The following is a 14,970-nucleotide window of genomic DNA, read 5'->3' as shown; positions in this document are numbered from 1 at the left end:
ATTATTTCCCACCTGTCATTTATTTATATGTTCATTTGCCTTATGTCAGATTTTCATACTGATGTTATTTAGTACTAAACTGATAAACCTGACCTCTTCTTGTCCTCTTTTAAGTATTTAAATAGCATAAAAATCAGCTGGGAAACCTCCAAAACACATGTCTCATCCCTCCTCTCATTCTACCATTCAATCAAATCTATTTGCAGGAAATGGAATTTATTCTGCGTCATAAAATAAGAGTTCCCGTATTTTGAAGGCTGTGAAAAATTATCGTGAAATCACTACTTACTGACTCTTTATGAGATAGGTATCACTAATATTTTTTTTATAGTTAACATGATCTGTGTCAAACATTTTGCATAATGACTCAGGTCAGGCAGGAAGTTAGATATGTTCCCTTTAGCTAAACCACTGACTTCCATTAAATGGAGGTTGTATCTTTTCTTTTCCTTCCCAGGGATTAAATATTGTGAGCGTTAAACATCTTGGGTGGTTTTCATGCCTAATTTAAAAAAAAGCCTTCAAGAGAAAAATTTAGAAACTAACATATAAATGTCTTTGATGAGCCTGATGTGATTTCAAGACATTCTTTACCCGGTCATGGATCTCATCACAGTTGGAAGGTGAACACCAATCAGAATGGAACCTGTAGGCATAAAAAACAAAGATGATTGCATTCCAGAGGGAGAGAAAAATAAATCACCAAATGCCAGACACATAGTTATTTTTTCTTATCCCTTTGTGATAACATATAAGGATTAGAATAACATATTTTCTTTCTTTGAGGATGAGAGACAGATATAAAATCAAATACTCAACCTCAACTATAGTATTAGGTCCTCACAATATGTTCAATTCATAGTCTAACAAAGTTGGACATGCTTTGGGGACAGCAAATCTATATACCTAACCATTTTAACAATGTCCATATATAATTCTTTAGAGCTTTATCTCTAAACAAAGATATAAATTTTTATATTAGAGCAATAATTCCACATACAGTACCTTTAAAATTATTTTCCATTCTTGGAATTAAACATGCCAAAGAAGAACTAAAGCAGCCCATCATTTCTCTTTCTCATGCATTTCCCAAACACAAAGCTGGCACTAGTATAATTAAGATATCTTGCTTTATCTAAGTGATAACGAAAATTTCTACATCCATCTGATTATAATGTATCTACATGACATATTCTTGATAATTCCTTTATAAAGGAAGTACGTGAAAATCACTCAGTCGGGTCCGACTCTTTGCGACACCATGGACTATACAGACCATGGAATTCTCCAGGCCAGAATACTGGAGTGGGTAGCTGTTCCCTTCTCCAGGGGATCTTCCCAACCCAGGGATCAAACCCAGGTCTCCCGCATTGCAGGCAGATTCTTTACCAGCTGAACCACAAGGGAAGCCCAAGAATACTGGAGTGGGTAGCCTATCCCTTCTCCAGTAGATCTTCCCGACCCAGGAATCTAACCAGGGTCTCCCGCATTGCAAAAGGATTCATTATAAAGGAATGAGTTATTAAAATGCTAATAGTTTGCTTAAAACCTTCTAGCTTCTAGTTTGTCCTTACAAAGTTATAATTTTATGTGTTTACACAAAGTATAAACTATTAGGCAGGATAAATGACTTACATAATCTGTTTTAAAGAATGCAATCAATAATGGATGATCAACTATATCTAAATCTTAATCTCCTGCATTTGTAATAGGAAGTGTTGCCTGCACTGATGGAAATATATTGGCAGGCCTTATTACTGGCTACGTATGTAACACATCTTGAAAATCAGAGACTCAAATGTGCAGCTCCAGGAGGATCTCTTTGATGATACTGAGAGAGGATCCACTAGTCTGTGCTGTGGTATAAGGAATGACTGCCTAACAGTCTTACTGCATTTAGAAAGCAAAACCTTTAGCATGAGAATATCAGCTCCTATTAAATTAGATTTGCTATTATTTCTTAGTCTGATTTTATTAATAACTCTATAAGCTAATATAATTATTATGCCATAATATTAATATTTATACTTTGAAGAGAAAACTGGTTTTGAAACATAACACTTATAATCAGAAGTGAAACCCGTTTATGGTGTACTAACTCTACTGGAGTTATTCTTTTGAAAGGATTAAAGCAAAAAGGACCTTCATGATAAATAAATAAAGTCATTTGCTTAGAGTCGCTGATAAAGCTTTCAAAATGTGTTTATTCCTATACATGATAAGGAGTCAGCATTTTACAGCAATCTTAGAGGAAAACTTATTTAATTTTAATGAATATGTACCTAGAAAAAATAGAGCTCTATGTTCTGTCATACTCCCAATTTTGCCAAGGACATACAATCTATGTTTACATCAGTTTAAATTGTTTATTGATTCCAATGGATTGTATAAACACTCTAGTATATTTCTCAGTGACCTAAAAGCCAGATCATAGAAAGTCTTATATTTAAACATGTGGTACTAAGCATGCTAAAAAGAACAAAATGTTTTTTCTTTTGGTAATATGTCTTAAAGACATATTGTCTGATATATTTTACTTTCCTTTACAGACTAGATCTAGATTTTTTTAGAAAATACACTCGAAGTAGAGGTGTTCTTAGTGAAAATAAAAAAGTTTATTTATATTATAAAGTACTAAAATAAAATTTTATCAACTTATTTAGATGTGTTCAAACTAAACAACTATTATATTCTTTAATTTTAAAAGTACCTCAAATTTCTTCCAGTCATAGGTAAAATATGTAATGTTTAACATTTGAATCACTGGTATCCTTCTAGCAAAGAACTTATTTATCTATATCTACTATCCAACGCCAAAATAAATGCTGTCACCTACTCTAAACCATCCCCTGCACTGAAATATGAAAAAGGGACAGCTGACATTAGCTAGCCTCAATAAAGAAGTTTTGAAAACAGCCTCAATGAAGAATTTATCAACCTGACTTCAAAATACTGAGACAAAATTATATACAAGGAAAAAAAAACAACACAAGATTAAATTTGATATTTTACTATAGCAGTAGACAATTGCAGACTTCTTCAAAATATGCAAAAAGATAGAAAAATAAATCAAGGTTTATAATAAGATATTCAAGGAGTTATAGGTTTAAAAAATGCTTGAAAACCTACAGATATAGCAAAGAACCTAATCAAGAAAACCACAAGTGCTTAATTCTAAAAGTAGGGAAAAGCAGAGTAGCACCAACTGAATGTTTGAGCATCAGAGCAGTCGTGGAAGCAAAGAAAGTCCCCTGGTAACAGAGACACAAGTTATCAGACTTCAGTAGAAAAACCTCTCTTTAAGAGCTTCTCTTGAACTTTTAAAACCTACAGATACACAGACATATCTCTCTATATAGATGTACCTACCTACCTATCTGAACTTATATCTATATAGATCTTATACCTATATATAGAACTTATACCTATATAGATCTACCTACCTACCTACCTACCTACCTATCTGAACTTGATTTCCAGAGGCATGATTGACTTTAAGTAACGTTAGTCAAAATTCCCTAATTTAGGATGAGTGTTTCTAGCATTCCTTCATATACCTATTTCAAATGGTTACAGGACTAACGATGAAACAAATTTATGTGTTCATAACAGGGGTGCTTTAGTACAGTTACCAAACTGGCACACTCTTGTTTGAATCATTGGTTTTGAGATGAACTTTTGATAGATTCTCTACAGCTAATTTAAACTTTCTTATTTATGCCTGATGCCCCTAGCACACTGTAGAGATTTAGTGTGCCTCTTTAGCTTTTTGATACCATGTGTGATGATAGATTATATTTCTATGTGTTGACGGTATATCTCTTAGGTTTTCAAATTTCTACAAAATTTCTTAAATACCGAGGGTTGGGTTTGTTTGCTTTTTTTTTTAATTTATGACAATTCTTGTTTTCTATGTTACTAAATGTGAGGGAGGCAAGGAATTTTCAATTTGGATTCAACAACAACAAAAACAGATGAAGAGGAATTATTTCTTTCACATTCAAATTATAACAAGTGTCTTAACTTTGTTTGCCAAAACGTTTTTAGAGGGAGAACTAGATCATTAACATGATTAAGATTCTCTTGGCAGTTGGGGATAGGTAATTTGATGAAAGCAGGTGCCATGAACCCATAATATACAGTATCATTATTATCAGTAAAAGAAAAAATATAACCTATGCTATTTTTATACATAAGTCATGACTATAATGTTAAATTCCTATGAATCTCTTAAAAACAATTATCATATACTCTATTTTTCACTTTGGGAACTACAATATTTAATTAGGGTTAAAGTGACTCTAATTAATAAACTCACTATAGTTAATAAACTCACTTTGAGAGAACTGAGCTGGGGAGGAGTATCTGACACTGTGCAATATGTTCTAAGCAAAAACAATTTAAAGTAACTCTCTTAAAATCAAATAACCCTTTTGCAAATAATCACGTGACATACATAATTACTGCCTGCTCTTTTCTAATGATTATTCAAAAATTAATACAGAAATAGAAACTAAGCATTACCTTTCCCTGAGAGAAGCTCGATTTAACACAGGGCTTGGAGAATGCTTCGGCATGGTAGAGGGTGCTGAATGAACAAGTAAGGTCCTGGCTGAATGCTGGGGCTTGCTGCATGACCTTGAACTCAAGTAGTCTTCGCACCTTTCCAAAGACTCATCGAAGTCTCTCCCATGAGGTGTTCTGATGACCTGTTTAAAAATTACATATGTAAAAAAAAAAAAAATTACATATGTATACACAGGATATATATATATATATATATATATATATAGTGACATTATACACATACACATACAACATTTGTAAAAATAAAAAAAATCAAATATAATGTCACAGCTATATTTGAAGATAAATTTCATTAGGGGGTTCCCTGGTGATCTAATGGTTAGGATTCCATGCTTTTACTACCATGGCCTGGGTTCATTCCCTAGTTGGGGAACTGAGATCTCACAAACTGCATGGCAAAATAGGTTTAAAAAAAAAGATAATGTATGTAAAAACACATGAAAATTCTCAACACAGAACAAGTCCTCAGTAAGTGGATTCAAACGTTAAAAGCTATTTTGGGCTTCCCCAGTGGCTCAGCAATAAAGAATCAGCCTGCTAATGCAGGAGACGTGGGTTCGATCCTTGCGTTGGGATGATACCCTGGAGAAGGAAATGGCAACCCACTCTAGTATTCTTGCCTGGAAAATCCCCTGGATAGAGGAGCCTGGCAGGCTACAGTCCAGGGGGCTGCAGAGTCAGATAAAACTGAGCTACTGAGCATAGCAATCGTTACTACCACTATATGACTAAACATTGAATAATCTGACTATTCAATCCACATGTCCAAAATCACTGCAGATGGTGACTGCAGCCATGAAATTAAAAGACACTTGCTCCTTGCAAGAAAAGCTATGATCAACCTAGACAGCATATTAAAAAGCAGAGACATTATTTGCCAACAAAGGCCCGTCTAGTCAAAGCTATGGATTTTCTAGTAGTCATGTGAGGATGAGAGTTGGACTATAAAGAAAGCTGAGCTCCAAAGAATTGATGCTTTTGAACTTCGGTGTTGGAGAAGACTCTTGAGAGTCCCTTGGACTGCAAGGAGATCAAGCCAGTCAGTCAATCCTAAAGGAAATCAGTACTGAATATTCATTGGAAGGACTGATGCTGAAGCTGAAGCTCCAATACTTTAGCCACCTGATGCTGGGAAAGATTGAAGGCGGGAGAAGCGGACGATAGAGGATGAGATAGTTGGATGCCATCATCGACTCGATGAACATGAATTTGAGCAAGCTCCGGGAGTTGGTGATGGACAGGGAAGCCTGGCATGCTGCAGTCCATGGGGTCACAAAGAGTCAGACACAACTGAGTGACTGAACTGAAAATCTATAGAACTTTATCAATTCCAAGGCCTTTTGAGTAGGAATGGGGTAAAGGTAGGGATGGATATATAAAGCAAAGGACAAATACACATGAACTGATAATAGTCTAGCTATGAGGCCAAACAGAACAGAATGCTAGTCCTCATACTCATCCATTGCTTCATAATAAATCAAGGTAGATAAATGAATAAATTCCTACCCTTGTAGAACTTACATTCTAGTAAAATTTACATTCTAGTAAGGAGAAACAGATTTAAAAACACACAACCCCCTGTAAAATAAATAGGTAAAATACACAGTATATTGAAGGATGGTAAATACCATGGGAGGAAAATAAAGGAAATAAGAAGTGCTGCCAGGTGGGGTGGGAGGGATATGTAGGGAAGCAGCTGTAATTTTACATAGGGTGGTCAATGGGGACCTCACAGAGAGAACCGCCCTAGCAAAATTCTATGGAGTATAGGCCTGAAGACCCTATTAAACATCACAAGACGTAAATCATGGGGACATTCCAGAAAGAGAGAAACAAACAAAAACCACACACAAAGATCCTGTGGGTGGGGTAGGGTATATGCCTGATAATTAGAAATACCAAGAAAGCCAATAGGGCTAGATTGAATAGTAGGAAATAAAGTAAAAAAGGCAAATTTTAAGGATTTAGACTTCTATTTTGAAAAGACAAGTTCTTTTATTTATTTTTTTGGGGGAAATAATATCTTCTTGGCTACTGTGTCAAGAACAATCTATAGTGTCCATGGGCAGAGTCAAGGAAATCAATTAAGAAATTATTAACAACAAAGCATGGAAGAGAATGCTGGCTTGCCTCTGAGTGATGGCAGTGGAGGCAAAAAGTGATCAGATTCAGATGCCATCTGGAAGATACAGTCCACAGGAACTGCTGATAGACTGTCAATGAGAACATCAAAGTTTTTTGGTGAAAGCAGCTGGAAGAATTGAGTTTGTGTAAATTAGTTATGCCCTTCCAATGGGACAGATGGAAGAATAAGATATTAGGAGTCTGGTTTTTGATATGTTGAGCTTCACGTATCTATCAATCATCCAAACTATCAGAGTAGAGGTTCAGGGGAAGACTCAAGGTTAAACATATAAACTGGTCATTTTTAGAGTCTAAATGGTATTTAAAAATATGGCACTAAGTGATATAACCAAGGAAGTGAGCATAAATAGGAAACCTCTGAAAACTGAGCCCTGGGAATACTCCACTGTTTATAATCTGGGAAGATGAGAAGCAGACTAAGGAATGGCCAGGAAAAAAGGGGAAGAAAATGGAGAATGTATTATGCTGGAAGTCAATTAAATAATGTATTTCAAGGAAGGGGAGTAACTAGTTCAGTCTAATGTTGCTGATAAGACAAGGTAGAAAAGACTTGGAATAGTATCAATAATTTTAATAAGAGTAGCTTTGATGGAGTGATGGGAGTGTTAATCTGGAGTTAAATAAATTCAATTCCTCTTTCTTGTTCCTTAACACATATTTAACTTCCCATCACCATATTACTGGAGAAGGGAATGGCTACACACTCCAGTATTCTTGCCTGGAGAATTCCCTGGACAGAGGAGCCTGGTGGGCTACAGTCCATGGGGTCGCAAAGAGTCAGACAGGACTGAAGCAACTTGGCATGCAAGCACCAAGTGCTGAGACTACAATAGTGAACACGACAAAGTCCCTGCCTTTATGAAATTTTGTCCTAGCAGTTATTATCAACTAAATATTTGACCTTTAAGAAGGTCACTATGACCTTTCATCTTTCTCAGACTCATTTCTCCAGGTTTAATAATGGCTACCTTATATCTAAAAATCTTCCATAATTTATTTTAAGTTTCCTGCAGAATAGGCAATGGCACCCCACTCCAGTACTCTTGCCTGGAAAATCCCACGGACGGAGGAGCCTGGAAGGCTGCAGTCCATGGGGTCGCGAAGAGTCAGAAACGACTAAGTGACTTCACTTTCACTTTTCACCTTCATGCATTGGAGAAGGAAATGGCAACCCACTCCAGGGTTCTTGCCTGGAGAATCCCAGGGATGGGGGAGCCTGGTGGGCTGCTGTCTATGGGGTTGCACAGAGTCGGACACAACTGAAGTGACTTAGCAGCTTAGCAGCAGAATATCTAGATGTGTGAATTAGTTATAAAACAAATGTAAGCAATTTATTATTAAAACACCACTCCTCCTTCAATACTACCACAACTTTCACTGCTTTCCAGAATTACAGCAACATATGGTGAGCCAGCAGTCAACAGAGAGAATCAAACTTTGATTCCAGAACCAAATAGCATGTAATTCAAATGACTCAGTTATGGTCCCAAATAACTGACCAAGAATATGTGATCCAGACTGAATGAGAGGAAAAAACTGAAAAATGCTCTGAAGACTGATGGGAAAGGGAAAAAAAAGTGCTATAATGCTGTTTCTCGAATTATATCCAAATCTGAGCCACTTGGCTTATAGAGATTATTTATCTCCATTAATTTCAATGCCAGTTGAGTCATGTTGGCTGCAGACCATTTCACTTTTTGTTTACTAAAATTTCTCCACAAACTAGTCAGCAATGCTCTACATAAAGCCTCTTCTAGGTGACTACAACTGTTTCTCTTTATCAGACTAGTCACGAAGAATCTCTTGGACAACACATTAGCTAACACAGAGATCTAGAGAGGTACAGGGATTTGAACTCACAAACCAGATAAGAGAGGGTATTAACACAAAGAAAACTGGCAGATATGCTAGGGGGCAAATCTATATGACAATACCTGCAGAAGGACATTTATAAACTTCTAATGGTCTAAATGGTGGAGGGCTCATGGAGGAGGTAGGTTGGAATCAAGGTGCTAAGCAGAGAAAAGGGGGAGATAGGGCATTCCAAGTGGAAGAAAAGGCACAAGGAATAAACAATGAAGATACAATCACATGGCTAGTTGTGTAGGAAAGTAATTGGAGAGAATATCACAGAGGCAGAGAGGGGCACACTGCAGAGAACCTTGAATACTGTGTATAACTCAACACTATCCAATATTTATTAAGCATCTTCTATGTATCAAGTACTGAACAAGGTAGGAGACAGTAATCACAGATAAATATAATAGGAGACTTCAAAGATATTACCGTCCAGAATGAGAGACATGAAAAAACAAATAATGATAACACAATGAGGAAGGAGATTAGAACTAAATAGATATACAATGAGTAACAGTGCAGTGGGGATACAGCTGGATATATTCCTTCCATGGAATTAGAATAAATATTTTGGAAAATTATATTTCAAAATGAGGGAATGGAAGGTATAATAAGGGGATGAGATAAGAATCCACTTCAAATTTTCAACCTAGACTTAGCTAAGAAGCATTTTCATAGCTCTTGTGAGTTTTCCATAGGTTGCTCATTCACCTCCAGAAATCAAAGGGAATGTCCTTACTTTGGCTCATAATGGAAGAGGCATATTTCTCGGATGATTCCTCAAGAACCCTAGCTTAGAGTGTTCAAAGAATTGGGTTCAAATCCCTGCTTGTTATGTGACCCTGAGCAAGTCATTTACTCTAAGTTTTCATTTCCTTATCTATAAACTGGGGAAACAACCTTATGGGTTTGCTACAGAAAATAAACAAGACAAAATTAGTACAAACACAAAGCAGAGAGCTTGATTCATGAAAGACAACAGTATTTATTTCCTCTGTTTACATAAACCTTCATATTCCAGCATAAAGAGTTTCTTCCTTTTTACATTTATGGAAATAGTTCTTTAAATCCTTTTTATAAGATCGCGGAAATGCAACAATTCCAATATTGCAGATGTTGAAATGCATCAAGATAAAATCTAATAGTTTTAAACCAATCTGAAATTGTTATAGGTTAAAAAAGAAAATTTCATTTCACCAAGTTCATTGTAACTACATAAATGTAATTATGTAGATAACATACTTTTCAAATATGTGATATATAATGGTTGAGTTATGCCATACTGCAGAAATAAGGTTCCTGAAAAGCTGCTTATACAATAAGTTAAATCATATTTGTGCCCATAAAATTTATAATTTACAGGAACTTCAAAGTTAAATTAATGGAAGAAAGAACCACTAAGTATAAACAGGAACCAGGAAACTCACTTATCCAAAAAATATTTGTTGAAGACTGGTACTACATGCCATACTTGACAATTTCTCTTTCATCATGGGAAATATATTAAAAAAAATAATTCTAATGGAATTTGCTGGGAAGTAGTTGAGGAGGATGATGACAGGAAAGAAGTGTGGTAGAAGCACTACTTTCAGGATAGTAAGGATAAGGCAGGTGGCTGCTGCAAGTGCCAAGCTGCTTCAGTTGGGTTCGACTCTTTGCAACCCTATGGACGATAACCCGCCAGGCTCGTCTGTCCATGAGATTCTCCAGGCAAGAATACTGGAGTGTGTTGCCGTGTAGTCCTCCAGGGGATCTTCCCAACCCAGGGACTGAACCCACATTTCTTACATGTCTCCTGTATTGGCAGGCAGGTTCTTTACTACTAGTGCCATAGTCCTGAGTAAAAAGGAAGAGAAGCAGATTTTTGCAACTGAGATGAATTTCTCAATTTTGCTGAAAGCATTCCTTTTGAATCCTACTCAAGTGAATGATCAATTCCTACCTCACCCAATTTAAAAATCCATATGCTCAACTATCCTGTTTAGTTTAAGGAAAATGTACTTTCTTTATACTAGAGAAAATTTTAAAAGAAATTCCAAAATAATGCAATGAAATTGATATGTAATTCTTAGGTGTGCCAATATTTAGGGGGTAGGGGGAAATTCCTTCCTTCTTAGATTACTCCTTGCACTTACATAAATAATTTGTTTAACCCTCACAACAACCTTTGTGGTACTTTTACTATCTACACTTTATAAGAGAGGAAACTGAAGTAAAGTCAAATAGCTACTGTTTGGTGGTAGTAGTCCCAGGTCAGTGAACTATCAGAGATCCACGGCAGGAAAAAAAAAAAAAAAACAGAACACTCCCACAGCCCAAGCCTCAAAGGATGCCTATAAGGAAAGTTCCACAGAAAGTCCAACTAACAGTTGGACTTACTAACAGCCCAATAAAGAGTGAAGGAACAAACTGGTAAACTGCTTCCAAGAAAGAAAATATCCCCCAATTAATTTTATGATGTGATCATAACATTGCTACCAAACCACTGAAGAAAAGTAGGAGAAATCTAATTATAGATCTCTCTTACTAGTGACCATGGGCTTCCCAAGTGGCACTAGTGGTAAATAACAGATGAGGGTTTGATTCCTCAGTAGGGAAGATCCCCTGGGGAAGGGCATGGCAGGCTATAGTCAATAAGTCGAAAAGAGTAGGACACGACTGAAGCGACTTGGCACACATGCATGCACACATGCATGACAATATGTGGAAAACTATCTTAAACAAAATATTAACAAATTAAAGTTAGTGATGATCAAAAAAGAATATAACATGATTAAGCTGGGTACTTTCAAAGAATACAAGAATGGATTATCAATAGAAAATCTATTAATTCACCATAGGAAAAACATTATCAACTCACTAGAAGCTGAAAAAAGTATTCAGTAACATCCAACATCCACTCATAATTCAAAAATGTAAATTCTTTGAAAACAAGGAATTTCAAAGGGAACTTCCTTAACTTGCTAAAGGATATCCAACAAAAATCTACTGCAAACAACATTCACAGGTGTGAAATCTTCGACATGATCCTATCTAAGACAGGATCAAGACAAGAAGGCACATAGTATTAGTTTTGTGCTGCAACCTATCAGGTTGCACTGCAAGAGCAAATTAAGTCTGAAAATTAGTGGCTTAACATAATAAAGGTTCATTTCTCCCTGTACTTTATGGTAATACAGGTTAGCAAGAGAATCACACTTCACAAAATTGCCCAAGGACCTGTGCTGATGAGACAGGCTGAACAACTTGCAGCTCTACCATCGAGAACAGGCGACCTCACTGTCACTATAACAACAGAGAGTTCTTATCAATTCTTCTATGCCGCTCCCTGGAAGGGATCCACATAATTTCCATTTATAGTCTACTGGCTGGAACTAGGCCCTATACACCTGCAAGAGGGCTTGAAAATATAGGAGAGGAAATGAATAGCCAGTAGGCAATAAATATCTCTGCCACATGCACAATCACCACTTTTATTTCAGTACATTGAAAATTCTAGTAAGTCAAGACAAGGTAATCTGTAAGGCAGAATTAAAATTCATTGTTTGTAGATGATATGGCTTCCTCTACTAAACAATTCAAGAATATCTAAGACAAGAATGTTATACAAAAATCTATTTCAAAACCATAGATTAGCAAAACACATATAAAAGTATTTTTACATAAAAAATTGTTTACAATGGGAACCAAAACTATAAGGTTTCTGAGACTAAATCTAACAATGTGTAACACATTAATGGAAAAGTGTATATAACTTTAGTAAGACATGTGAGACCTGAGATGACCTGCATTCACAAGGCTAACAGAACTAAAATCTTAGGCTCACCTACCTCAAGAGGACTTTACCATGAGTTTTAATGCTATAAACCAGTAAATAGCTTCATTATTTGCTTTAGTATCTTCCCATAAATCATTTGCCTGAACAACAGTCTGCTCAATCATCATTCAGCTCCCTTCTCATAATGATAGATTCTTAATCTGAGCAAACAGTCCCCTTCTCAGCCCAAGAGATAACTCAGGAAGACAAATTTCTTCCCTATTAAATACTTGCTTACTTATCAAGACTTGCTTTAAGACTCTAATCTTCATGTCCAACGTTGTTGTTGTTTAGTCACTAAGTTGCATCCAACTCTTTGCAACCCCATGAACTGTAGCCTGCTAGGCTCTTCTGTCCATGGGACTTCCCAGGCAAGAATACTGGAGTGACTTGCCATTTCCTTCTGCAGGGGATCTTCTCGAACCAGAAATCGAACCTACATCTCCTGTTTGGCAGGTGGATTCATTACCACTGCACCACCAGGGAACCCCTAATCTTTTATATCGCAAACATTGCCAATGAGATTCCCTGCTTTAAAGTTCAGTTCAGTTCAGTTGCTCAATCATGTCTGACTCTGTGACCCCATGGACTGCAGCATGTCAGGCCTCACTATCCATTACAAACTCCCAGAGTCCACCCAAATTCATGTTCACTGAGTTGTTGATGCCATCCAACCATCTCATCCTCTGTCATCCCCTTCTCCTCCTGTCCTCAATCTTTCCCAGCATCAGGGTCTTTTCAAATGAGTCAGCTCTTCACATCAGGTGGCCAAAGGACTGGAGTTTCAGCTTCAACATCAGTCCTTCCAGTGAACACCAGGACTGATCTCCTTTAGATTGGACTGGTTGGATCTCCTTGCAGTCCAAGGGACTCACAGGAGTTTTTCTCCAACACCACATTTCAAAAGCATCAATTCTTAGGCGCTCAGCTTTCTTTATAGTCCAACTCTCACATCCATACATGACCACTGGAAAAACCATAGCCTTGACGGACCTTTGCTGGCAAAGTAATGTTTCTGCTTTTTAATATGCTGTCTAGGTTGGTCATAACTTTTCTTCCAAGGAGTAAGCCTCTTTTTATTTCATGGCTGCAGTCACCATCTGCAGTGATTTTGGAGCTGCCCAAAAAATAAAATCAGCCACTGTTTCTCCATCTATTTGCCATGAAGTGATGGGACCGGATGCCATGATCTTAATTTCTGAATGTTGAGCTTTAAGCCAACTTTTTCACTCTCCTCTTTCACTTTCATCAAGACGCTCTTTAGTTCTTCACTTTCTGCCATAAAGGTAGTATCATCTCCATATCTGAGGTTATTGATATTTCTCCCAGCAATCTTGATTCCAGTTTGTGCTTCATCCAGCCCAGCATTTCTCATGATGTACTCTGCATATAAATTAAATAAGCAGGGTGACAATATACAGCCTTGACGTACTCCTTTCCCAATTTGGAACCAGTCTGTTATTCCATGTCCAGTTCTAACTGTTGCTTCCTGACCTGCATACAGATTTCTCAAGAGGCAGGTCAGGTGGTCTGGTATTCCCATCTCTTTCAGAATTTTCCACAGTATATTGCGAGCCACAGAGTCAAAGGCTTTTGAATAGTCAATAAAGCAGAAGTAGATGTTTTTCTGGAACTCTCTTGCTTTTTCGATGATCCAGCAGATGTTGGCAATTTGATATCTGGTTCCTCTGCCTTTTCTAAAACCAGCTTGAACATCTGGAAGTTCACGGTTCACGTATTGCTGAAGCCTGGCTTGGAGAAATTTGAGCATTACTTTACTAGCATGTGAGATGAGTGCAATTGTGCGGTAGTTTGAGCATTCTTTGGCATTGCCTTTCTTTGGGACTGGAATGAAAATTGACCTTTTCCAGTCCTGTGGCCACTGCTGAGTTTTCCAAATTTGCTGGCATATTGAGTGAAGTACTTTCACAGCATCATCTTTGAGGATTTGAAACAGCTCAACTGGAATTACTCAACAAAGCAATTTGAGCTCAACAAAGCTCAACACTAGCTTTGTTCGTAGTGATGCTTTCTAAGGCCCACTTGACTTCACATTCCAGGATATCTGGCTCTAGATGAGTGATCACACCATCGTGATTATCTTGGTCATGAAGATCTTTTTTGTACAGTTCTTCTGTGTATTCTTGCCACCTCTTCTTAATATCTTCTGCTTCTGTTAGGTCCATACCATTTCTGTCCTTGTATCAAGCCCATCTTTGCATGAAATGTTCCCTTGGTATCTCTAATTTTCTTGAAGAGATCTCTAGTCTTTCCCTTTCTATTATTTTCCTCTATTTTTTTGCACTGATTGCTGGGGAAGGCTTTCTTATCTCTCCTTGCTATTCTTTGGAACTCTGCATTTAAATGGGTATACCTTTCCTTTTCTCCTTTGCTTTTCACTTCTCTTCTTTACACAGCTATTTGTAAGGCCTCCTCAGACAGCCATTTTGCTTTTTTGCATTTCTTTTTCTTGGGGATGGTCTTGATCCCTGTCTCCTGTACACTGTCACGAACCTCAGTCCATAGTTCATCGGGTGCTCTATCAGATCTAGTCCCTTAATTCT

The 14,970-nt window shown here is 37.0% G+C and overlaps 1 protein-coding gene across 3 annotated transcripts in view; it reads right to left on the bottom strand.

Moving 5' to 3' along the window:
• The window catches only part of SPATA6 (spermatogenesis associated 6), a 183,450-nt gene that overhangs the window by 63,078 nt on the left and 105,402 nt on the right, over positions 1 to 14,970 (bottom strand). For 2 of the 3 annotated variants that reach the window (XM_019957509.2, XM_070786581.1), the window contains exons 10-11: positions 4,525 to 4,709; positions 547 to 646 (exon numbers count right to left, since the gene is read on the bottom strand). In XM_019957509.2, coding sequence (XP_019813068.1) covers positions 547 to 646; positions 4,525 to 4,709 — 285 coding nt within the window. The remainder of the gene's footprint in view (positions 1 to 546; positions 647 to 4,524; positions 4,710 to 14,970) is intronic. The other variant, XM_019957510.2, reaches the window with a different exon arrangement.

Source organism: Bos indicus, chromosome 3 (genome assembly GCF_029378745.1).
Source record: "Bos indicus isolate NIAB-ARS_2022 breed Sahiwal x Tharparkar chromosome 3, NIAB-ARS_B.indTharparkar_mat_pri_1.0, whole genome shotgun sequence".
NCBI classification, from domain to species: Eukaryota; Metazoa; Chordata; class Mammalia; order Artiodactyla; family Bovidae; genus Bos; species Bos indicus.
This window is presented reverse-complemented; position numbering and strand designations above follow the sequence as displayed.